This window comes from Candoia aspera, chromosome 1 (genome assembly GCF_035149785.1).
Source record: "Candoia aspera isolate rCanAsp1 chromosome 1, rCanAsp1.hap2, whole genome shotgun sequence".
NCBI lineage: Eukaryota > Metazoa > Chordata > Lepidosauria > Squamata > Boidae > Candoia > Candoia aspera.
The window spans coordinates 312,730,106-312,753,387 of NC_086153.1; the positions used below are offsets into that span (position 1 = coordinate 312,730,106).

At 38.0% G+C, this 23,282-nt stretch overlaps 1 protein-coding gene across 2 annotated transcripts in view; it reads left to right on the forward strand.

Annotated features, from left to right (window-relative positions):
• Positions 1-20,806, forward strand: part of DYNC1H1 (dynein cytoplasmic 1 heavy chain 1) — a 70,025-nt gene extending 49,219 nt beyond the window's left edge. Inside the window, exons 57-78 of one of the 2 annotated variants that reach the window (XM_063290335.1) lie at positions 401-554; positions 1,779-1,925; positions 2,020-2,170; positions 3,023-3,276; positions 3,419-3,553; positions 3,652-3,746; positions 4,247-4,421; positions 4,798-4,873; positions 6,579-6,739; positions 8,237-8,348; positions 8,431-8,491; positions 8,597-8,720; positions 9,152-9,265; positions 9,811-9,981; positions 10,478-10,695; positions 10,805-10,908; positions 11,386-11,597; positions 17,163-17,316; positions 18,163-18,305; positions 18,924-19,092; positions 20,388-20,515; positions 20,621-20,806. In XM_063290335.1, coding sequence (XP_063146405.1) covers positions 401-554; positions 1,779-1,925; positions 2,020-2,170; positions 3,023-3,276; positions 3,419-3,553; positions 3,652-3,746; positions 4,247-4,421; positions 4,798-4,873; positions 6,579-6,739; positions 8,237-8,348; positions 8,431-8,491; positions 8,597-8,720; positions 9,152-9,265; positions 9,811-9,981; positions 10,478-10,695; positions 10,805-10,908; positions 11,386-11,597; positions 17,163-17,316; positions 18,163-18,305; positions 18,924-19,092; positions 20,388-20,515; positions 20,621-20,749 — 3,187 coding nt within the window. In that variant the 3' untranslated portion in view covers positions 20,750-20,806. Of the gene's footprint in view, positions 1-400; positions 555-1,778; positions 1,926-2,019; positions 2,171-3,022; positions 3,277-3,418; positions 3,554-3,651; positions 3,747-4,246; positions 4,422-4,797; positions 4,874-6,578; positions 6,812-8,236; positions 8,349-8,430; positions 8,492-8,596; positions 8,721-9,151; positions 9,266-9,810; positions 9,982-10,477; positions 10,696-10,804; positions 10,909-11,385; positions 11,598-17,162; positions 17,317-18,162; positions 18,306-18,923; positions 19,093-20,387; positions 20,516-20,620 lie in introns of those variants that run through there. The other variant, XM_063290334.1, reaches the window with a different exon arrangement.
• Positions 20,807-23,282: the final 2,476 nt, after the last annotated feature.

The following is a 23,282-nucleotide window of genomic DNA, read 5'->3' on the forward strand; positions in this document are numbered from 1 at the left end:
TAAAATGGAATCTTCAAAGGGGTTGCTTTGGATAAATGTAATTTCTGATCACAAACACCTGAGTGGCAGTCTGACTGTAGAATGCCTGTTAGAAGGACAAGATCCAATATTGCCATTCTTTGGGTAGATTAAATAGAAATTTGGAAGTGCAAAGAAGTAGAATGTAAAGTTAACAGAGCTATTTCTGGTGTAAATAATGAATCAGGCTTTTATGGTTCAGTTTCCAGCACATATCATGAATTTTAATCATGAATTTGGTAGCAATGGCATTGCAAAAAAACATCTAATATGATAAAGGTAAACTACCTTTTTAAAAATTACTCACAGTGAATGTATGGAGGAAAATACTCTTCTGTTAGGTTCCTTAAAACTTAACTGAATACAATAAATTACGTTTTAGGTATCCCTTAATTATTGACCCTTCGGGCCAAGCTACAGAATTCATCATGAATGAATACAAGGACCGTAAAATAACCCGTACTAGCTTTTTGGATGATGCATTCAGAAAGAATTTGGAAAGCGCACTGCGATTTGGTAATCCTCTGCTTGTCCAGGTTTGTTGCTGCATGTTTTGCCTTCAAAAACTAAGGAGATTTCATATGATTTTACTTGTATAAAAACTAACAGCACTTGTCTGTAACTCAAATGCAGAAAAAATGCACGTACATCCAATAATACAGAACCGGTGTAATCTTGAATAGAACAGGATGTACAATTTCTGAGTCTACTTTATGAAACCACTGAAACAAAACCTTAGCAACCAGGGCCTATATAAGGCATTGGCAAGAATGCCCCCTTTTGTCCTAAGGCATATTATTTCTGAACTTACTTAAGTTTGTTGTCTTAAAATTCATATTGGTTTACAACTTCTGTTTCTTGTAATTGGTAAGCAAAATTGAGGTTGTATAATAAATAAATCTTAACAATAGCTTCCATCACTGAAGAGTTATTGAAACTATCATATTGGAAAATATAAATAGTTCTGAGCAACAGTTTTGGAGGCGTCAGAACAGGCAAAGTGGCAGTTGCAGTGTTGCAATCAAAATCCCACCCCTTGCGTACACATGTGATACCAACAAACCCGCTACAAAAGGGGCATGACTTGGATCATGATGTCGCAACCTTTATCATGCTGTTTTCCCCTCCATGGATACCACTAGTACTGAGGACAGTATATTTATTATGCTAAACTTCATTTGCAGATACATCTAATTTTTTAAAAGCTTATGCAACTTATTCAAATATTAGTTTTCTCTAAAAAGAAGACAAGCCTGAATTTAAGACTCTTACCTGTCTTGACAGAAGACAGGATAGGGAAAAAAAGGAACTTCATTAACTTATTGTCAGCAAATCTAAGTAAATTATTTTGGGAAAAAACTAGTTTTCTTCAAAGTAAATAGAATATCTAATGAAAATACTGGGAAAGACTATCATAAAGACTACATGTAACATTAAAAATTATGTTAGTTCTTTACACATGGACCAAATAGAATGACCAGGATCCTCAAAATCCCATTTTGAGACTCCGCTGCCAAGAAAAAGATATTTGAAGTTAGAGGGTCTGTAATCCCAAAGCAGCTTGTGATAAATCATACAGATTATCTAGTTAAATGAAAACAAGACTTATCTCATTGGACATAAGTGAATTAAATTCCTTGGTGTTTCTAAAGCAGTTTTTTGGAACCCAGCTCATATGTGGCTTTCTTTTAGAAATAGTTCAAGAGAATTGGATCTCCACTGATTTCATGTACGCCTGATCACTTTGTCATCTCATCTAGGATGTGGAGAGCTATGACCCTGTTCTGAATCCTGTGCTGAACCGTGAAGTCCGAAGAACTGGTGGTCGAGTTCTTATTACTTTGGGAGATCAAGATATTGACTTATCACCATCGTTTGTAATATTCCTTTCCACCAGGGACCCAACAGTAAGGAATAAAATTGTTTTACAAGGCCAGTAGTTGGTGGCACTGGAAAGAAGAGGCTATTTAAAGGTTACATTGAATGTTTTGTGTTTCATAGGTTGAGTTTCCCCCAGATCTCTGTTCCCGTGTGACATTTGTCAACTTCACAGTAACTCGTAGCAGCTTACAGAGTCAATGCCTAAATGAGGTACTGAAAGCTGAAAGACCAGATGTGGATGAGAAACGTTCTGATCTCCTCAAACTTCAAGGTATAATCACTGAAAAACCAAATCCCAAACAGGATTCAGAAAAGAAAAAATGTCTGTCTGTCTGTTTGTCATTCACATTAGAGAGAGAGAGACCAAATATTGTTAGCAAATAACCTTCTATAGGATTTCTCCATGGATTTTTTGGAGTGAAGCCCAACATTGGGCAAGTGGGTTCCCCCAAAGCGGGAAGGTGTTTTAAGCCCTCTAGTTTTTAGCACCTAGGGAGCTGCAGAGAGGGAGGGATTGTATACTCTCTGTGTTCTACAGCAGCAACAATTCCATTAGCAAATAAACCTACCTCAGATTCAGCTCTACTGAATATGATTGCCAGAATGGAACTCAAAATGTCAAACTCTTGTTTTTCAGAATTTCCTTTCCAGAATCTTGCAAGCTGAGTTAAAAAGAGTATGGGAGCTGATCTCATTCCCTTTAAAAAAAGACTTTTTAAAAAGTCTTTTTAAAAAATCAGTCATTTTCCTAAATGGAAACTCCCATCACTAAAAAACCCCTTCATTATTATGTTTATTTGGGGGAACTGCATAGATATATTATTTATGCTTCTAAAAAAACCTAAATTTTATTAGACAGGATGTTTAAAATTACTTTGTGTTGTTTTAAAATTATTCTTGTAAGGCCAACTCATATTCCAGAGTTCAGACTAAATAGAATCCAAAGTATATAGGAATTTCACAACAATTGTCACCTCAGACTGATAAATTATTCTCATCTCTATTAAAAAGTAAAACTCGTTAGTACTGTTCTGCTATTGCTCTGCAGTAACGTTCATCTCTATTAAAAAGCATGTCAGAACGTGGTTTAAGTTTTGTTTTAGGGTCTGTGTTATTCTTAAAGGTGAATTCCAGCTGCGTTTGCGGCAGCTAGAAAAGTCTCTTCTCCAAGCCCTCAATGAAGTAAAAGGACGTATCTTGGATGATGATACCATCATAACCACTTTGGAGAACCTAAAGAGAGAGGCAGCTGAGGTTACTAGAAAGGTAGAAGAAACGGACATTGTCATGCAAGAGGTGGAAACTGTGTCTCAGCAATATCTCCCACTTTCTACTGCATGTAGCAGTATTTACTTCACAATGGAGTCACTGAAGCAGGTACAAGAGGTTCATTTTGATTTAGGCTTCCCTTTTTCTGATGCTTAGTTTTTTTTCTTGCACAGAATGCTGCAAGATCCCATTTGGATACAAGTTAATACGTTGCTTTTAACACTATTATTCCATCTGAATTCTTCCTTAGATACACTTCCTGTATCAATATTCCCTTCAGTTTTTCCTGGATATCTATCATAATGTCTTGTATGAGAACCCAAATTTGAAGGGAATTACAGACCATACCCAACGTCTTTCTATTATCACGAAAGATCTGTTCCAGGTTAAGTAGAGGCATTTTGTATTTAAAAACTCTTCAGACATTTTTTTCCTGTTCGCAAACTTTCTGCCAAGCTGATCTTCCTAATTTTGTATTTATAGGTGGCATTCAATAGAGTTGCTCGTGGCATGCTACACCAGGATCACATAACCTTTGCAATGCTGTTGGCCAGAATAAAACTGAAAGGCACTATAGGGTAAGCAGACTCTCTTACTAAACATGTCAGTATTGAACAGTGAAGTCCTTCCAAAATTTAAGAGTTACAGGGATTTGGAAATTAAAAACAGCAGTTCTTGAAAAGCAAAACAAAAACAAAAACCACTCTGAAAGTCAGACTAAAGTTGTGTTCAGCAGTAGCATTTATAGATTTGAAGTTAATTCGTGCAACCTACTATGACAGAAGGACACAGTGAATTCCACATCTGTATTCAAATCAGTAAAAATAATGACAGAAAAGCCAATTTGGAATTTTTGTAAGGAAAAGCTGAATGATAAGCATGGTTTAACCTTTATCTGATATCTTTTGCAAAAGATTATTTGCCAAGTTTAAACAGCAGTTCTCGCAATACGCACACAGATGCATAACTGATAATTTTCCCAAGTTTCTTGTACATAGCAATAATCCAAAGAATTATGTTTAGGGCTTAGCTTTGAGAGAATTGTTCTCAGTGCAATTTTCTTCTGTTTCAATTGAAGAGAGCCTACGTATGATGCAGAATTCCAGCATTTCCTAAGAGGGAAAGAAATTGTACTCAGCAATACGATTCTCCCCAAAATTAGTGGCCTGACCTTAGAACAACTGGAAGCTATGATGAGACTGAGCTGTCTTTCTTCATTTAAGGACCTTGTTTCTAAAGTCAAAGCTGATGATGTAAGACTATTCTTCAATATGTCTACTCTATTGAATTTAAAAGTGAATTATTAATGCAAATGAGAACATTTCATTCTATTTAGGCCATTGTATATATGAAGCTTATTTCCCACTTCATTTCATACAAATTATTACCAATATGTGGGCTGGGTAGCTCATGCTCACTGAGCTGTATATTAATCAGCAAAGTATACTACCATATATAAAAACTGAGCATGTTCTTCCTGTCACACACAGAGGGAAACATGATCATCCTTAGGAAACATGATCATCCTTGATCTGTCTTCATAGAGAGAAACTTACTGGTCTTAGATCTAATATAAGGTTCTTATAAGTTGCTCAGAAATAATACTTTTTAACTGAACCTGACCTACAGCAATTCTGCATTTGGCTGGATAGCAGTTCACCAGAGCAGACTGTGCCCTATCTTTGGACAGAAGACAAACCTGCAAGTAAGTTCATATTTCTTCCATCTCAGTTGCTTTATTAGGTATTTGTGGAAAACTCACAAGAAGAAATTGCAAGAACAAGAAGAAAAATGGGTGGGAAAAGATAATATCAAATTAGTCTGTAAAAAAATAGTTTGTGAAATTAGTTTGTAAAAAAATGTATTGAATACTGAAAAACATTTCTTCAAAATCATAGGTCAGTATTGTGTGAGCAAGTAATTCCTTGTAAATGCCTGATTTTGGCAGTGGCATAAAGGGTCCCTTGGCAGTGGGATTAGTATTTCTGAAAATAAATAAAATAATTCAGGGCCATTCAGACTTACTAATTGCCTACAATAAAGCTGTTAGCAGTAGAAAAGCAGGTGCATTGTCCTTATAATGAGTGAGGTCAATACGCTTAAGGGTGAATCCTGATAAGATGGAGTCAACATGGATTATTAGCTCATGGGTCTTGGAACAGGTGAATCTCTGACTCTGAATGGAACTGTATTTCCCTTAGAGGAATAGGTGTGCAGTCTTAGTGTTCTGGATTCATCTGTCACTCAAGGCCTGATGGGCTTAGAAAGCATTTAGCAAGTATGGTGGGCTTATGGGCTGTGTTTGACCTTTTCTGGAGAGGGACAGCCTGGTGACAGTAATCTTCGTTACCTCCTGGTTAGTTTATGGCAGTACACTTTATGTTGATCTGTTGTTGAAGACAACTTGAAAATTAACAACTGGTACAGAGCTGGTGCTAGTGTCTGGAACATCTTTTAGAGAACATACATTGTCATTCCTCAAGAAACTTCTCTGGCCTTGAGTGATGGGTTATTCCAGAACACCAAGGCTAGCCTGACATCCAGATCTGCTTGTGGGACTGTTGCCTGCCTTCCCTGACACAGGGGCCTTTTTCCTTTTCTGTTTTTTCCACCAGCATTAAAGTGTAATCCCACTTGCCCAAGGGTATTTGTGAAGGATCAATTGGTCTTGTGGCCATCACCAAACCTTTTCTTTTGCTGTTTTACTTTTTCTTTTCTTTTATCTTTTATCTTATATCATATATCATATAAGATGTGTGTGTGAATGAATGATATATATAACATCTTTTTTATTGTATCCTGCCCAGAGTCACATGAGGAATGAATGAATGAATAAAAAGTCCCCTGTATTACTTTATTTTGACAGCTTTAATAACCAGTTATCACAGAGATACTCTTAGGTTTTGGAATTAAAATTTCTTTCGTCTTCATATGAAATACTATAGAACCTAAGTGAAATGTATTGTATTAGATCAGGGCTGGACAATATTTGTGAGATCAGAGGCTGCAGCTTAGCCTCATGGTCTTCTAGAAAGCTGGAGGAGACGTTCCAGTAACATCACAAATAGATTTTGGGGCCTGAGTTTTATATGGAATGGCATCAGGAGGTCTCTAGGAAACAAAAGACTCACGTTTTTATCCTCAGTCTCCTCGACCTCTCCCTAAACAGTCTGAAATCAGACTGCACAATTCCATGTTGTTGGAGGCTGAGAGAAGTTAAAGATGGAAGCAGTTTTGTTCCTAAATGCCCCCTGCTTCCTTGCGCATCCTTATTTTCCTGCAGTGAGAGAAATGAAAACATGCCATTGAAATCAGCTGTTTTGCCATAACCTTAGTCTTGAATTGCCTGGAATAATCCGAATACAACATGAACATTTCATTTTACTTTTTTTCTTTATTCTAAATCTCAGCACCCATTGGACAGGCCATACATCGCTTGCTTTTGATCCAAGCTTTCCGCCCTGATCGTTTATTGGCAATGGCGCATCACTTTGTTTCCACAAATCTTGGAGAAAATTTTATGTCCATTATGGAGCAGCCCTTGGATCTGGCGCATATTGTAGATACTGAGGCAAGTAAATATTTTAATTACACCCTGCCTTGGTCCCCAGAATCACACATGGAATAAGTGCAGGTGGTGTTTTAGAGTCTGCTGTTAAAGTAAAAGTTGCATTGAATGGTGACTATTTTTATCATTTGTTAAATGGCTTTTTGTAGTGACAGCAACATTGCAGAGATCTCTTCTTATGCAGTATAAAAATGTGGCTGGGATCCAGAGGAATACCCAACTAGTTTTGTCTGCTTAAAATGGTTTTAGCTTTGTGAAACTGAAATAGTGGTCCTCTCTGCTACTTTTGACATTTCAGAGTTTTTTAGAAGCTGTTTGTAACATAGTGCAGGAATATGCTGTTCAATAAAAATCCCAGATTACTCCAGCTCAACTTAATTAGCTTTTTTAATCCCAGCTTAACCTTGGAAAACAATAATGTAATGTAAACCTGAGTGTGGATCAACTTCTGGGGGAAGATGGCCAACTGAAGACAGCTTCATGAAGAAGGGGAGTTGATGTTTGCATATTTTTTTGTTTGCATGTTTTTTAAAGGAACCAGTCAGTAGATCAGCTCCTTCTATCCTCTTCGGATAAAAGAGAGCAATGTGAGATTGCCCAAGCTATTTCTCTTTACAGTTGTTCCTTTTCCTCATGAAGAGACTGTAAGACAGCAATTTCGAGTGGGGGCGGGGGGAACCTTGAGACGTGGAATTCGCCATAATTGCTCCAGCTGCAAACAGCACCTTTTTCAAAGGACACTAAGTTTGGTCACTTCCCCTGCTAACTACCTCCAGAATTGCTTGCTAATTGCTTTAATGAAGTTAGACACCTTCAAAGGGAGAAAGCTGCAATTACCCAGTGATTGAATGCCTTCAAACCTCAGTACAAGAAAAATGAAGATTTATTTTTAGAACTCTTAAGAATTTAAAATAAACAGCAAAAAGCAAAAGAAAGTTTTGGCTGTAGAAACTTTTCAAAAGACAGCTCAGAAAAAAATGTTTTTTAAAGAATAAATGCATGTTTATAGGAAATAAATTACCATGGCGTTAGAGATATTTTTGAGGAACATCATTGAGACTTTGAACGAATTATGGCAGCTATGTTGTGTTTTCTTGGGAGCAGTCAGTCTCCAGAACAAGATGTTATAGAACAAGCTATGCAACAAATTCCATTTGAGAACAATATGAATGAAACTTCAGATAAGAGCATGCCATCAGATGCAAAAAGAAAATTAAATGAGGTTTTAAACCTGAATGTACATCTTAAATACTTCTCAGCTATGAAACATGTAAAACAAAGTTCTTTTGTGAATATACAAGATGCATTATCTGTCCTTTATCACTTGAAATTAAAATCCATTAACATCTAGGATTAAAAGGATGGTTTCCTTGAGATTTTCTCAGTACTGGAAAAACTGCAAACTTCTTAGCAAACTTTGGGGCAGAGAGGACTGCCTCTTTCTGTGAAGCAAACCTACTTGATTTTCCCCTTTCTTTCCCTCCCACTCCTGGATTTTAGGTGAAACCTAACACACCTGTGTTGATGTGTTCTGTGCCTGGCTATGATGCTAGTGGACATGTTGAAGACCTTGCTGCAGAGCAAAATACACAGATCACCTCTATTGCTATTGGTAATATTTTCATATATTTTGTCACATCAAATGCTGTGGAAGACAGATACAAATTTCTAACATGGTAATGTTGTGCTTTTAGGTTCTGCTGAAGGATTTAACCAAGCTGATAAAGCAATCAATACGGCAGTGAAGTCAGGCAGGTGGGTTCTTCCTAATGGTGTGATTAGCACTGCATCAGTTTCGATTCTATATGATACAGACTTTTAAAGCATTCTTTGTTTTTTTTTAAATATGTATATATTTAGGTGGGTGATGTTGAAGAATGTCCACTTGGCACCTGGGTGGCTGATGCAACTGGAAAAGAAGCTGCATTCCCTTCAGCCTCATGCATGCTTTAGATTGTTCCTTACAATGGAGATTAATCCAAAAGTAAGTAACTCAGAATAAAAAATAATCAACCATGATGTTTCTTTTTAAATCCTGCTATCAAAAAAAAAAAAGGTTTACCCTCATCCTATGAGGCTTCTGTCCTGTTGTGCTTAATTCATTTTCGTTCTGTTAAAGCAAGAGAAATTAGTACTTTGAAGTCAAGTGGTTTTAATAAGGAAACCACCCCAAAATACTGCATTCACCTCTTTAGATATTTTTGTTGTTCATTCCTTTATTTGATCTTGATGTACCGTCAAATTATGTGATTTTTGTTTACTGTTAGTTGTAATTGAAAACAGTTACTTCATGCTAACTTGATAAATTAAAGTTCAGCACCACTTTGCACAATCATTTTAGTTTTTCCAATAGTACAAGTTTTGGGGAAAAGAGCATTTCTCACTCTACACTTGGATAATGTGTTCTGTGCTCAGGTGCCAGTCAACTTGTTACGTGCTGGAAGAATTTTTGTGTTTGAACCTCCGCCTGGTGTAAAGGCCAATATGCTGAGAACCTTCAGCAGCATCCCTGTGTCTAGAATGTGTAAGGTAAGTTTTTAAACTAATTACTCAAAACTGCAATAATGAGTATGGTGTTACTAAATAGTACTAGTAAATGAATCCATTAAGAAGCTTTTCTCTGGGCAGGGTGGCCACTGCTGATCTTGCAACAACATCCACTTGGTTCGTGGAGGACAGGTGCCCCAGCCATTTTATGTTCATCGAAATAAATACCTTCTGAGACCTTCTGAAGCAGTATAACTTTACTAAACCAGCAAAGACCAGACTGTTTTAAGCCTGGGGAAATAACAAAAGTAAAGTAAATCCCATTTGTTTAGAAGATAAGAAATCATATGATTTGGCTTTTGTATTGTACCCTCTTCTAGAAGCTCTTTCTTCATCTAAAGGAGTTTATATGTCAAGTACCTTAAAATAAAATATACCAAGTAAGAAACAGGGTTTATTCTTTCAACTGAGATAAAAGATGTAGGGATGGAAAATATACTGAATCTCAAGCAACATGTTATTGTGTTCTGTTGAATAGATTCTTTCCATTGAAGCCAAAATAAAAACATTGTTTTTTCTCCTCCCAGTCACCAAATGAGCGTGCACGTCTCTATTTCCTTCTTGCATGGTTCCATGCTATTATTCAAGAGCGTCTGCGATATGCTCCTCTTGGCTGGTCAAAAAAATATGAATTTGGAGAATCTGATTTAAGATCTGCATGTGATACTGTGGATACGTGGCTTGATGATACAGCAAAGGTAAGTGAATTCTCATTTTGTTCCTTTGTATAAAATGGCTGGATTCTACTTCTTAAAAGGGACAGCCCAAGATAGCCAAATGATGTGAACAGTTTTGATTATATCTTACCTTTCCTTCAAGCAGCAGAAGGGAGTATATATCATGCCCATATTGGACTTAACATCGCCCATGTCCGTTGGATTAGATTGAAACTGATAGCCAGGGGCTTTTGTTTATATAATTATACATAGGCCACCCACTTCAACAAAATACTTAAGGGTCAAGCAAAATAACAGCAAACCAGTAAAAACAATTAATTATGGTAATTATGGCAGCCCTAATGCTATTAACATTCAAATGCTCTGCAGATGTTGAGAGCATTCCTTGTTTCAGGAGGCAAGCTCTTCTAGTCCTGGGTCAGCACTATTTTAGTAAACTCTTGTTAATAACATTGTCCTTGTAGACTTTATAAGGGGTTAGCTATTCCTTTTATCACAAAGACGTCTCTAATGTCAGGGTCGTCAGAATATCTCACCTGACAAGATTCCATGGTCTGCCCTGAAGACTCTGATGGCTCAGTCAATTTATGGCGGCCGCATTGATAATGAATTTGACCAACGGTTGTTGAACACTTTCCTGGAGCGACTCTTCACCACACTAAGTTTTGACAGCGAATTCAAATTGTCATCCAAAGTTGATGGGCATAAAGACATTCAGATGCCAGATGGAATCCGGTATTAACATTTTCTTTCTAAAATTAAGGTTGGGTTAAGCTGAGTTATCTCATGTATTCCTTGTCGTTATGGATATCTTGGTCATTATCTGGCATTGTTGATTTGACAGACGTGAAGAGTTTGTACAGTGGGTTGAATTGTTGCCAGATACACAAACTCCCTCCTGGCTTGGATTACCAAATAATGCTGAGAAAGTTCTTCTCACCACACAAGGTAAACATCTTGCTTCATCTTTATAAGTGGTAAGACTTACATATATAAAACAATTGTCTGTGTGTTAGAATAACAGAATAAGAAGCATCCTGGCGTTTTTAAACCAACCACTTACATTGGTGTGCATTTTGTAAGCCATTTCAATTAGGTTTGTATATTGAAAATTTGGGACATATGTAGGTAGTGAGAAAGGTGCAGGGAATGAATCCTGAAAACCATGATATAATGTATGTGATGATTTCAACCTGTTAGAGTTTAAAATTGCAAAACTCATTAGAAGATATGTGGGTGAATACAAATAGTATATGGTGAAACGAGTGGTTTTCCAGTTTGAGTTAAAAAGACGAACTGAATTATATATTAATTAAAGTAAGGTATTCCTTAATACATAATAACCATACATATGTTAACCATTCTTTAGAATCTTGAAGCATTTCACTGTGACAAGGTTACTACTCTATGTCTTCTTCCTGTCAGGTATTGATATGATCAGTAAAATGCTGAAAATGCAGATGTTAGAAGATGAAGATGATTTAGCCTATGCAGAGACAGAGAAGAAGGCACGAACAGATTCTACATCAGACGGTCGCCCCGCCTGGATGCGAACACTGCACACTACTGCTTCCAACTGGCTCCATCTCATCCCACAAACTCTGAATCATCTAAAACGAACTGTGGAAAACATTAAGGTGAGAGTTCATTATTTATTTTATTTCAACATTCTTTGGAGAGTTGGACAAAAATTTCATTTTGTGGATGGAACTTCACAAAACATCCCATTTGGAAGACAAAACTGCCATTTCAAGACTATTTCAAGCTTGAGCCTTTCAGAGCAAATTTTTTTGCACATCCATACTCTAAAAGAACGAGAAGCAACATACAGAATAAATCTAAAAATATCTGTCTTGGAAATGCAGGGTGATTCTCCATATAGGAAGGCTTTAACTCTAATTTGCATATCCCCACCTATTTGAGCAAGTAAGAGGATTATTTAACTACAGATATCCTCTTCCACTGCAAAAAAGCAGAGGAGTCAGAGATAATAGTGTTGCATTCTTTTAAAAATGGAATTGTTCAAATTATCTTCCAAAACAGTCTTACAATTAGAAAAGCAAATACATCTCATCACATTTGCCAGGTTTCTCTCAATATAAAACCATCTTTTTTAAAATTATGTTAAAATAATACTTAATCTAAACTATACAACAATAACAAAATTAAACTAAACAACCCATAAAACTTAAAATGCTAAAAAAAGAAAAATGAAAAAAGAACAACCAAAAAATTTATCTTGGATATTAAACATAGAGTCACTGGTTTACAAAAACTACCATACAATACTATATTATAATCAGATACAAATATTACTGTAAAATATCAGAAAATATATGACAAAGAACAGATAGCTTCATCCTTTGATTAGTAGAATATATTGCCTTTTCCAGGACAGATAAGGTACACATTTCCAAAAGCCAATCCTTAATATCTGGAATGATAGCACTTTTCCAATTTCTCAATATTATTATTTTAGCCACCTCCCATATACAGTACAATCATAATTCCTCATAGACAGCCAGATTCCAGAACTTCGGTATATAATTCAACATCATGTTAACATCTTTAACATCTTTAACATATAAAGATTTCCTCATAAATCTACTTAATACAGTGAAATACTATTCCAAAAAATGTCAAGAATGCATATATTATATGCGTCAATGAACCCTCAAATTTTTTACATCTCCAACAGAGAAAACCTGATGTCATCCTTTCAAATACATTCTTGGGGAGCCCAATAAACTCTAAATACAATTTTTGATGAATCAGCTTTAGAGTCCTTGGTGCTCTCTGAGCCTTGTTTTCTTGCAGACGTTTCATTGCCAGACTAGGCAACGCCTTCAGTGTGAAGCGGGAGTGGACCTTGCTCTCTGTTTATATACCGTGGTTTGTCCAGCTTGTGTTGGTGGAGGTGGTGTTCTCTTCTTGGGAATTCCTTGATTGGGCTGTTGTTTGCTGCTTGGTTGATTGAGTTAATAGTTCCTTGATTAGGGTATATTGTGCTGTTTGATTGTTCATCTGGTGTTAATCCTAGTGCTAATCTTTGCATATCTTGGTGTTGATTGCTGGTGAGGAGGTGTTCTGAACCTGTGGCTTTTTTATTGACTCTTCCTAATGGTATGTAAATGTTGTTTACCTCTATGTGTCTGCTGATGCTTTGTCTGAGTGCCAAGCTTCCAAGAATTCTCTAGCATTTTTGGATTTGGCTTGGTTTAGGATGTTCACAGTTTCCCAGTCGAAAGTAAGTCTGTCCATGTGTTGTGACATTAAGGAGTTTTCATTGTGTCTTCTGACTGCTAGTTGGTGTTCGTGGATGCACTCTGCTAGACTTCTGCCTGTCTGTCCTACGTAGTGGCTGCTACAGTCCTTACACTGTATGTTGTAGATAACTCCTGTTTTTTCTTCTTGGGCTACTGCGTCTTTTAGGTTACTTAGGATGTTTTGAAAAGTTTTAGTGGGTTTATCTTCAGCAAAGGATCATTACCTTGTGCTGGAGCTGGAGCGCCTCAATGATGCCATGAGCTAAACCGTGAAGGGCCACCCAAGACGGGAAGGTCATGACAGAGAGGTCAGACTAAATGCGATCCCTGGGGAAGGTAATGGCAACCCACCCCAGTATTCTTGCCGTGAAAACTCAGTGGATCAGTACAACCAGAGATATGTCGGTATACCATCGGAAGATGGTCAAAATGCTACTGGGGAGGAACAGAGGATGAGTTCAACTAGCCCCAGACGTGATGACGCAGCTAGCTCAAAGCCGAAAGGACGGCTAGCAGCCGACGGTGCTGGTGGTGAACGGCGAATCCGGTGTTCTAAGGATCAACAGACCATTGGAACCTGGAATGTAAGATCTATGAGCCAGGGCAAATTGGATGTGGTTATTGGTGAGATGTCAAGATTCAAGATAGACATTTTGGGCGTCAGTGAACTGAAATGGACTGGAATGGGCCACTTCACATCAAATGACCACCAGATCTACTACTGTGGACAAGAGGACCACAGAAGAAATGGAGTAGCCTTCGTAACTAATAGTAAAGTGGCTAAAGCAGTGCTTGGATACAATCCAAAAAACGATAGAATGATCTCAATTCGAATTCAGGGCAAGCCATCTTACATCACAGTGATCCAAATATATGCCCCAACCACAGATGCTGAAGAAGCTGAAGTAGAGCGGTTCTATGAGGCTCTGCAGCACCTACTGGACAACACGCCTAAAAGAGATGTTATTTTCATCATGGGAGACTGGAATGCTAAGGTGGGCAGTCAAATGACACCTGGAATTACAGGTAAGCATGGCCTGGGAGAACAAAACAAAGCAGGACATAGGCTGATAGAATTTTGCCAAGACAACTCACTCTGCATAACAAACACTCTTCCAACAACCTAAAAGATGGCTTTATATGGACTTCACCAGATGGACAACACCGAAATCGGATTGACTACATCCTTTGCAGCCAAAGGTGGTGGACATCTATACAGTCAGTAAAAACAAGACCTGGAACTGACTGTAGTTCAGATCACGAACTTCTTATTGCACAATTTAGGATCAGACTAAAGAGATTAGGGAAGACCCAAAGATCAGCTAGATATGAGCTCACTAATATTCCTAAGGGATATGCAGTGGAGGTGAAGAATAGATTTAAGGGACTGGACTTAGTAGATAGGGTCCCGGAAGAACTCTGGACAGAAGTTTGCAACATTGTTCAGGAGGCGGCAACAAAATACATCCCAAAGAAAGAGAAAACCAAGAAGGCAAAATGGCTGTCTGCTAAGACACTAGAAGTAGCCCAAGAAAGAAGGAAAGCAAAAGGCAGCAGTGATAGGGGGAGATATGCCCAATTAAATGCAGAATTCCAGAGGTTAGCCAGAAGAGATAAGGAATTATTTTTAAACAAGCAATGCGTGGAAGTGGAAGAAGACAATAGAATAGGAAGGACGAGAGACCTCTTCCAGAAAATTAGAAACATTGGAGGTAAATTCCAGGCAAAAATGGATATGATCAAAAACAGAGATGGCAAGGACCTAACAGAAGAAGAAGAGATCAAGAAAAGGTGGCAAGAATATACAGAAGACCTGTATAGGAAGGATAACAATATCGGGGATAGCTTTGCTAATAACAAGGCAGCAGGAGACGACGGCATCCCAGCTGAACTGTTCAAAATCTTGCAAGATGATGCTGTCAAGGTAGTGCATGCTATATGCCAGCAAATTTGGAAAACTCAAGAATGGCCATCAGACTGGAAAAAATCAACTTATATCCCCATACCAAAAAAGGGAAACACTAAAGAATGTTCAAACTATCGAAGAGTGGCACTCATTTCACATGCCCGTAAGGTAATGCTCAAGATCCTGCAAGGTAGACTTCAGCAATTCATGGCGCGAGAATTGCCAGATGCACAAGCTGGGTTTAGAAAAGGCAGAGGAACTAGGGACCAAATTACCAATATCCGCTGGATAATGGAACAAGCCAGGGAGTTTCAGAAAAACATCTATTTCTGTTTTATTGACTATTCTAAAGCCTTTGACTGTGTGGACCATAACAAATTGTGGCAAGTTCTTAGTGGTATGGGGATACCAAGTCATCTTGTATGCCTCCTGAAGAATCTGTATAACAACCAAGTAGCAACAGTAAGAACAGACCAGGGAACAATGGACTGGTTTAAGATTGGGAGAGGAGTATGGCAGGGCTGTATACTCTCACCCTACCTATTCAACTTGTACGCAGAACACATCATGCGACATGCTGGGCTTGAGGAATCCAAGGCTGGAGTTAAAATCGCTGGAAGAAACATTAACAATCTCAGATATGCAGATGATACCACTTTGATGGCTGAAAGTGAAGAGGAACTGAGGAGCCTTATGATGAAGGTGAAAGAAGAAAGTGCAAAAGCTGGCTTGCAGCTAAACCTCAAAAAAACCATATTATGGCAACCAGCTTGATTGATAACTGGCAAATAGAGGGAGAAAATGTAGAAGCAGTGAAAGACTTTGTATTCCTAGGTGCAAAGATGACTGCAGATGCTGACTGCAGTCAGGAAATCAGAAGACGCTTAATCCCTGGGAGAAGAGCGATGACAGATCTCGATAAAATAGTTCAGAGCAGAGACATCACACTGACAACAAAGGTCCGCATAGTTAAAGCAATGGTGTTCCCCGTAGTAACATATGGCTGCGAGAGCTGGACCATAAGGAAGGCTGAGAGAAGGAAGATAGATGCTTTTGAACTGTGGTGTTGGAGGAAAATTCTGAGAGTGCCTTGGACTGCAAGAAGATCAAACCAGTCCATCCTCTAGGAAAGAAAGCCAGACTGCTCACTTGAGGGAATGATATTAAAGGCAAAACTGAAATACTTTGGCCACATAATGAGAAGACAGGACAGCCTGGAGAAGATGCTGATGCTAGGGAGAGTGGAAGGCAAAAGGAAGAGGGGCCGACCAAGGGCAAGGTGGATGGATGATATTCTAGAGGTGACAGACTCATCCCTGGGGGAGCTGGGGGTGTTGACGACCGACAGGAAGCTCTGGCGTGGGCTGGTCCGTCAAGTCATGAAGAGTCGGAAGCGACTAAACAAACAACAACAAGTGGGTTTATATGCTACAGTGATATGCCATGTGGTTGTAACAGTCTTTTGGTAGTTTCTGAGATGTTTCTGATGTATGGCAGTGTTATCCTTTTCATAGCTTCTGTTGGTTGGGTTGTAGGTTTAATCTCAAATCTGTCGATTACCATCTTGACATTTTTAACAACATGAAGCCATTGGTGGGGCATTATTGGTCATTCTAGTTCTTTGGCCTATGTTTGATATATTCCAGTAATGTCCACTTTAAAAATATTAAAATTTTGATAAGGATATGTTGTGGGTTTCTCATGGATTCTATCAAATAGGAGAATATCTCAGGTCCCTTTGAAGTAGCCAATGCGTCTGGCCAATATTGAGCCAATAAAATATGCTTAAATTGAAAATGCCTCTGTTGTGAACCAGGAAGACCAAATTCAATTTGAAATTGGGAAAAATCCTTAAAATAATTACACAATTAATTTACAGTCACTATCCCAGCTTTCACCCATACTCTCCAATAAAACATTTTAGCACCTATGTTTGAAGTATTTTTCCAAATAGTTAAATATTCATGAGTCTTATTACAAAAAATAATTTTAAAAATATATAAAATCTTATTTTTCTTCCTGAAACCAAGGACCCATTGTTCAGATTCTTTGAAAGAGAAGTGAAAATGGGAGCAAAACTCCTTCAGGATGTTCGCCAAGATCTTACAGATGTAGTTCACGTGTGTGAAGGAAAGAAGAAACAGACCAATTATTTGCGGATGCTTATTAATGAACTGGTAAAAGGTAGGCGTTTCTAAATTTATTACATTAAAAAATTAAGGAAATCCTGTTAGTTATGAAAGGTCTGTTAACAAGCTTTGTTATTTGCACTGAGGAATGGATTAACCCAAATTCTTCATTTTTTAAAATCATGAAACTAATCAACAAAATAATTTTTATATATTGTGATGTAAAAAGAAAAAGGGGAAAGGCGTGAAAACTATACCTACAACTGCAACAAAGGTGACCAAATTGTTCAAAAGTGTTCTTCCTTACTCCTTTATCAACTATAAAACTTAGTTACTGGCTTATATGTCACAGTTAATTATTCTAAGAATGTCTAATGAATGTGAAATTTTAAAAACAGCAATGGCATCAGGTCCATCGTTCTGATTCTTAGCAGTTGTTTTTAAAGCAGGATTATCCTATAAAGTGATCTTCTCTTGGGTCAAAATTAGTTCTGTAATCCAACATTTCCTGCAGCATTAATAATTTCCCCAACAAACAACAGTATCAACACTTATTTATTCTTCAAATTTTGTTACTGCCCATCTCCCCCAAAAGAGGGACTCTTGCTTGGGTTTTAGTTGGATCAAAGAGGAGATCTCAAGTTAAGTTGAAAGAGGAGCTACATTCTGAGATCTGAGAAGGAAGTTTGCTGTCCCTATACTAAAAAAAGAAAGAAAATAAGGATGTAAATGTAACAGTAACTCAAACCAGGCCATTGAATTGTTATAAAGGACACCTTTTCAATCTGTATGTGCTTTTTACTGAGGCTTAAATACAAGCTGTAGGGTGGCTGCCTATGAATTTGAAATTGCAGTTTTCTGCTTACAAAAAGCTAGAAACACTCTATATTTTTCCTGTTAGGAATATTGCCTCATAGCTGGTCTCACTATACAGTGCCTGCTGGCATGACAGTCATACAGTGGGTGTCTGACTTCAGTGAACGAATTAAACAGCTGCAGAATATCTCCCAGGCTGCTGCTTCAGGTGGTGCAAAGGAACTAAAGGTAGGTTAGAATGTGATTTTCCATTAGATGCAGGACGTTCACCCCAAAGTACAAAGGAGCAGCATTTCAGTTTGGATGTAGTTTTGCTATTGGAATGGGTACATTTAGTCGTTGGTAGAAAGAATGAAAGAGGGGAAGTAAAAATTTAAGAAACCTTAAAAATGTGCTACTGTAAAGACCATGACAACAGACCTCCTGATTCTGGCTTCAGTTACTGAAATGCATATATCCTAGAGGAACAGGGCAAGCAATTGGACTTAAGCAAAATGGCCTAGCATAGGGGAGGACAGCCCACCAAAGCTACTTTAAAAAATGTTGTGCAATCCTAAAACAGTTCTGATCACACTGTCAAAACACTTTTACAAATTGTGCTGCTTAAATTTAGGATAGGCATACCATGTTCCATTAAAAAAATTCCCAGCAAATGCTGATTCTGGCCTAGGATTCCCCATGAAAGGGATAATAAAATTTGGCTCTGAAGAAATGAGATCAAAGGAGAAACGGATTGGGATGTGTGAAATGTATGAGAAAGTTTCAGATTCTGATTTAAAATTGCCTGTTAGTACTGATTTCATGTGACATCCATCAAATTAACTCAGTTACACATTTGTTCCACAGAACATTCATGTCTGCCTGGGAGGCCTGTTTGTACCCGAGGCCTACATCACTGCTACAAGGCAATACGTAGCTCAAGCTAACAGCTGGTCCCTGGAAGAACTCTGCCTTGAAGTCAATGTTACCACCACTCAGAATGCAGTACTGGATGCCTGCAGTTTTGGAGTAACTGGTTAGTTGCTCCTTGCTTTTATGGGGTGGGGGGAGGAAATTCTTCAGCTGGGAGAAAGTAAAGTCTCGGGTTAAACTGTACCTGCCTTATGTTGCTGATGGGTTTCAAGGAATATTGCAAGGGGAAAACAACCTCAATCCAAGTGGCAACTAAGATATTGTTTTGCCTTTGGGTCACTTGCTCAGGAAGCTGCTAAACTAATGGAGTGCTATTGCTGTTGTGCATACCTGAAAGGATTAACTGCCAACCACAGATATTTTTATTAGATATAATTCCAGAAAGCAAAATTTTAAAATATCAGAGTTTACTAAAATATATGTTGACAGCTAGAACAACAAACCTGGCACAACACTGAAAAAGAGAAACTTGCCGAGGATATTTGATTCGGAAACTAAAATCGGAGAATATGCTGCTGTGGCAAAATTGATCGTATATATCCATAATAGAAGTTTAACCAAATTCAAACAGGAGTGGCTCCCTTATCTAGAACACATTACACAAGGCAGAATTAGACATTTGGAATATGATTTCTAGGACTCAAACAGAAACCAGCGACCATCTTTAACATTTTGTGTAAAGTGTAGATACGGTGAGTGGTGGGGGACACAGAAGGAAGACAAGGGGAGAAGGTGTTGCCAGAAAGTCTTCATAATGCTTTTAAACTTCAGTAGCCATTCTTTTGTTCTATCTTTTCTTCTTTTTTGTTTATATTTCACTATTCAATAATGAAATTTTTTTTTTAAAAGTATTCACTGCCATAGAGAGATTCTGGCAGAGGGCCCTTACGCGTTTAGAAATGTTGCAGCTATCATAAGCTAAGAATCAGAATCCGTATGTCCTCATAGTCAAAGTACCAGACGAAGCGATAGAGAACCAAATTAGCCGTGAAACTCACTGGGCAACTGTGGGCCAGTCACCATTGCTTGGACTGAAGTGTAGTACAAGATGTTTATTAGTGTATAACTGTGAGGGGAGTTAGTGAACAATGTGCACTGAGCTCATTGGAGGAAGTGGATAAATGTATTACAGCTGTGCACACGCTTTCGGTCAGTACATTTCAGCCACTTTGAATTGGACAACATAAAATTGAACTGAAAATAGGTGTCCAACAGTGTTCTGATGAAATGCACCTAATGTCACTCTTTGACGATGGGTTAGTTTTTTCTGTTTGATGAAATGGGTACGTAACTTATATATTAACCAGACGCTGTCATAGATGAAATGGTAAATTTGAACTTAGCAAGCTGGTGTACTTCAGTGCCATTTCAAATAGCGCTCTCCCACTTACTTTGCAGGGCTGAAACTTCAAGGGGCCACATGTAATAACAACAAGCTGTCACTTTCCAACGCTATTTCAACAGTACTGCCCATAACTCAACTTCGCTGGATCAAACAGACAAATGCTGATAAAAAGTCTAATGTGGTAAGAAAAGGGACCCTTTTACTCCTGCTTTTCAGCTATGCATGCTATTTTTGTTCTCGTTGTGTATTTCCATCCTCCTAACCAACTTCTGAACTTATTTTACAGGTGACCCTGCCTGTTTATCTGAACTTTACTCGGGCTGTTCTGATCTTCACTGTTGACTTTGAAATTGCTACCAAGGAAGATCCTCGTAGCTTCTATGAACGTGGTGTAGCTGTCCTATGCACTGAGTAAATGGTTCTATATTGGTACATTAATGTTGAATTAATAATTAAATACAACTTTACAGCATTATTTCTAGTTTGTACTTTTTTTGTATTTGTTCACCTGTTGAACAGATCTATTGTAAATGAAGAGCTAAGATATTAGTAATTAATGACATTCTGTAATTTATTGGTGCAAGAAGGCATCCAAACCTGGGTTGATGTCCTGTACTATTTGGGAAGGAAGAAATCACTAACAGAACCCTTCCCTCAGTTCTGTTTCTTGCCTTCATCTAGGTTGAGACAAAGAAAAAAGTCCTGCACTTCTTTTAGGTTCTATGTATTAAACGTTTTCATTATATTTATAATTTAAGATATTCATTCATTACTATTTGTTGCTGATAGTCGCCCAGTAGGATCTTTACCTTCATGTAATAATGTGTGGCTACCATACAACTTATTTGAGCAAAAGCTAGGAGTAACAAGGCAAATTTAAGACTTGGAACTGAACTTTCTCCATTGGTCCATCTAATCTTGATTTTTTTCCTCCAATACTAGCCAACATTAGATTACAGGCTAAATCATTCAATGTTTACTTGATTCTGAGGGTACTTAGAAATGAGTTGCTTATAATCATAAAAGTTCCTTTTGACTAATCACGACTTAATGGATTCATGTACTCTCCATCAGATTGCAAGGGATGCCTTTTCTATCCTTACAATCCATTTCTTGCCTGCTACTTCCTTTTCTGTCATAATCACATATCCATTCTGTTCTTTACAACAGTGACATGGGTCCTACTCACTATAGGTGCCATACAAAGAATGTATATCTGTAATGGAATGTGAGAATGACCTTGGAAGATGGGGAAAGAGATGCTGCCTAGGGAACAAGCAGATAAAAAGGGGAGGAGCCTGCAACTGATTAACAGGAAGAGGAAGAAAAACTTAGAAAGGATCTGCTTTAAGTGATCAGGCAGTAAAAAGGGACGGCGGGAGATTTGTACTTTCAGACTTGCAAGATTCTGTTAATGTAGCCTAACAATAAAGTAGAAATTCATCTGGTCATGTTTCCTGTCTGGTTTACCTGGGAGGGCTGACAATATCAGTCTTTAAGTTGGCTGCTGCTTCCCCTGATTTTTCCTACCTAACTTAAGCAGAAAGACAAAATATGTAATGGTCTAGTAGTTGGAGGCACCATCATCCTGTTTATAGAAATAGTACCCAGCCAGGTGGCTGGCCAGCCTATTCTTAAAACCCTCCAGAGACAGAGAACTCAAGACCTCCATTGGTAGACTATTAACTGTCTGGAAGTTTTTCCTTATACTTAATGAAATCTAGTTAGCTGCAGTTTACAACCATTTTTTAAATTGCTTGTTGAGCTGGGTATAGCCAGCCAAACTTTTTGTTCAGCCATCTTCTTTCATCTCTTACCTACGAACTCTGACTGAGAGATGAATTTGGAGTATTGGAATATCTCTACTCTGTCAAGCACCTTCCTTACTCTTGGTGATCTGCATATGTCTGACTCAGGAAGCGTATCAGTCCTCCAAGAAAAGATGAACATGCTTGCATCAAGAAGGAAGAGCACACAAAGGGTCAGGTCCCTCTTGATGCATTCACCATAATCTACAGGCTCCTGTTCCTCAGCCTCCATATACAAATGAGATACAACTTAGAAATATTTACTTCTCATATTGACCTGATTGGAAGGCATGCTTTCAGAAGAGTAGATTACTTGAAGATTAAAAAATACTTGCACATTTAAGTCTCCACCTTATTTATTGTGCCACTAGTGGGCCCTTTGCAATGGAAATATTCAGCAGCATAAAGTACCTGTTCATCCCTAGCCAATCCATACTCAGTTATACTGAGTCTGTGGACAGGTCAAATCACCCGCAATCTCTTTCTTAATTTTTCGCCACATTCTAGAGCAGATCGCCTTTGCTTTTTGTTGATATTTAGATCTTCATAGAGTTTGTAGTCACAGTCAATTAACATGGGCTGTAACACATCTTCAGAGGTTGCAATTTCTGAATTTGGCCCTGCAAACCAGGATGGTTCTGGTTCTGTAGTCTGCAACTGTTCAGATTCACTTTTTGAGGTAACTATTTTGGGTGGTGGTATGGAAAGGGTCACCTGTTTGTCTGGAGGATTGTCTTCTCTGTCCTGTACCTCTATAATGGGATGGCTAAGGTAAAACTTTGCTGAGTCGGCAAAATCCAAACCACAGTCTGAGTTTCCTGAGATTTCTTCATAGTCTCCATCATAAGGGTCCACAAACTAAAGCAACAAACATTGTTACATATTTTTTATAGCAGGAGTATTTTAAATTCTACACGAGCAGGAATATGTAACTCAGATCCCAGTAGTATGAAAAGGAAGACCAAGAAACCTTTTTTCCTTTCAATTTTATCACCAAATTAAAAAAATCACTTATGCCCAATGTGAATAGTGATTGCAAGATATACTAAGCCACTATAGTAAGCCATGATTAAACATGCTTCCAAGTTTACTTCCTGCTAATATGGAATAAAAGCTGCTCCAAACCTGCCCAATACCTTA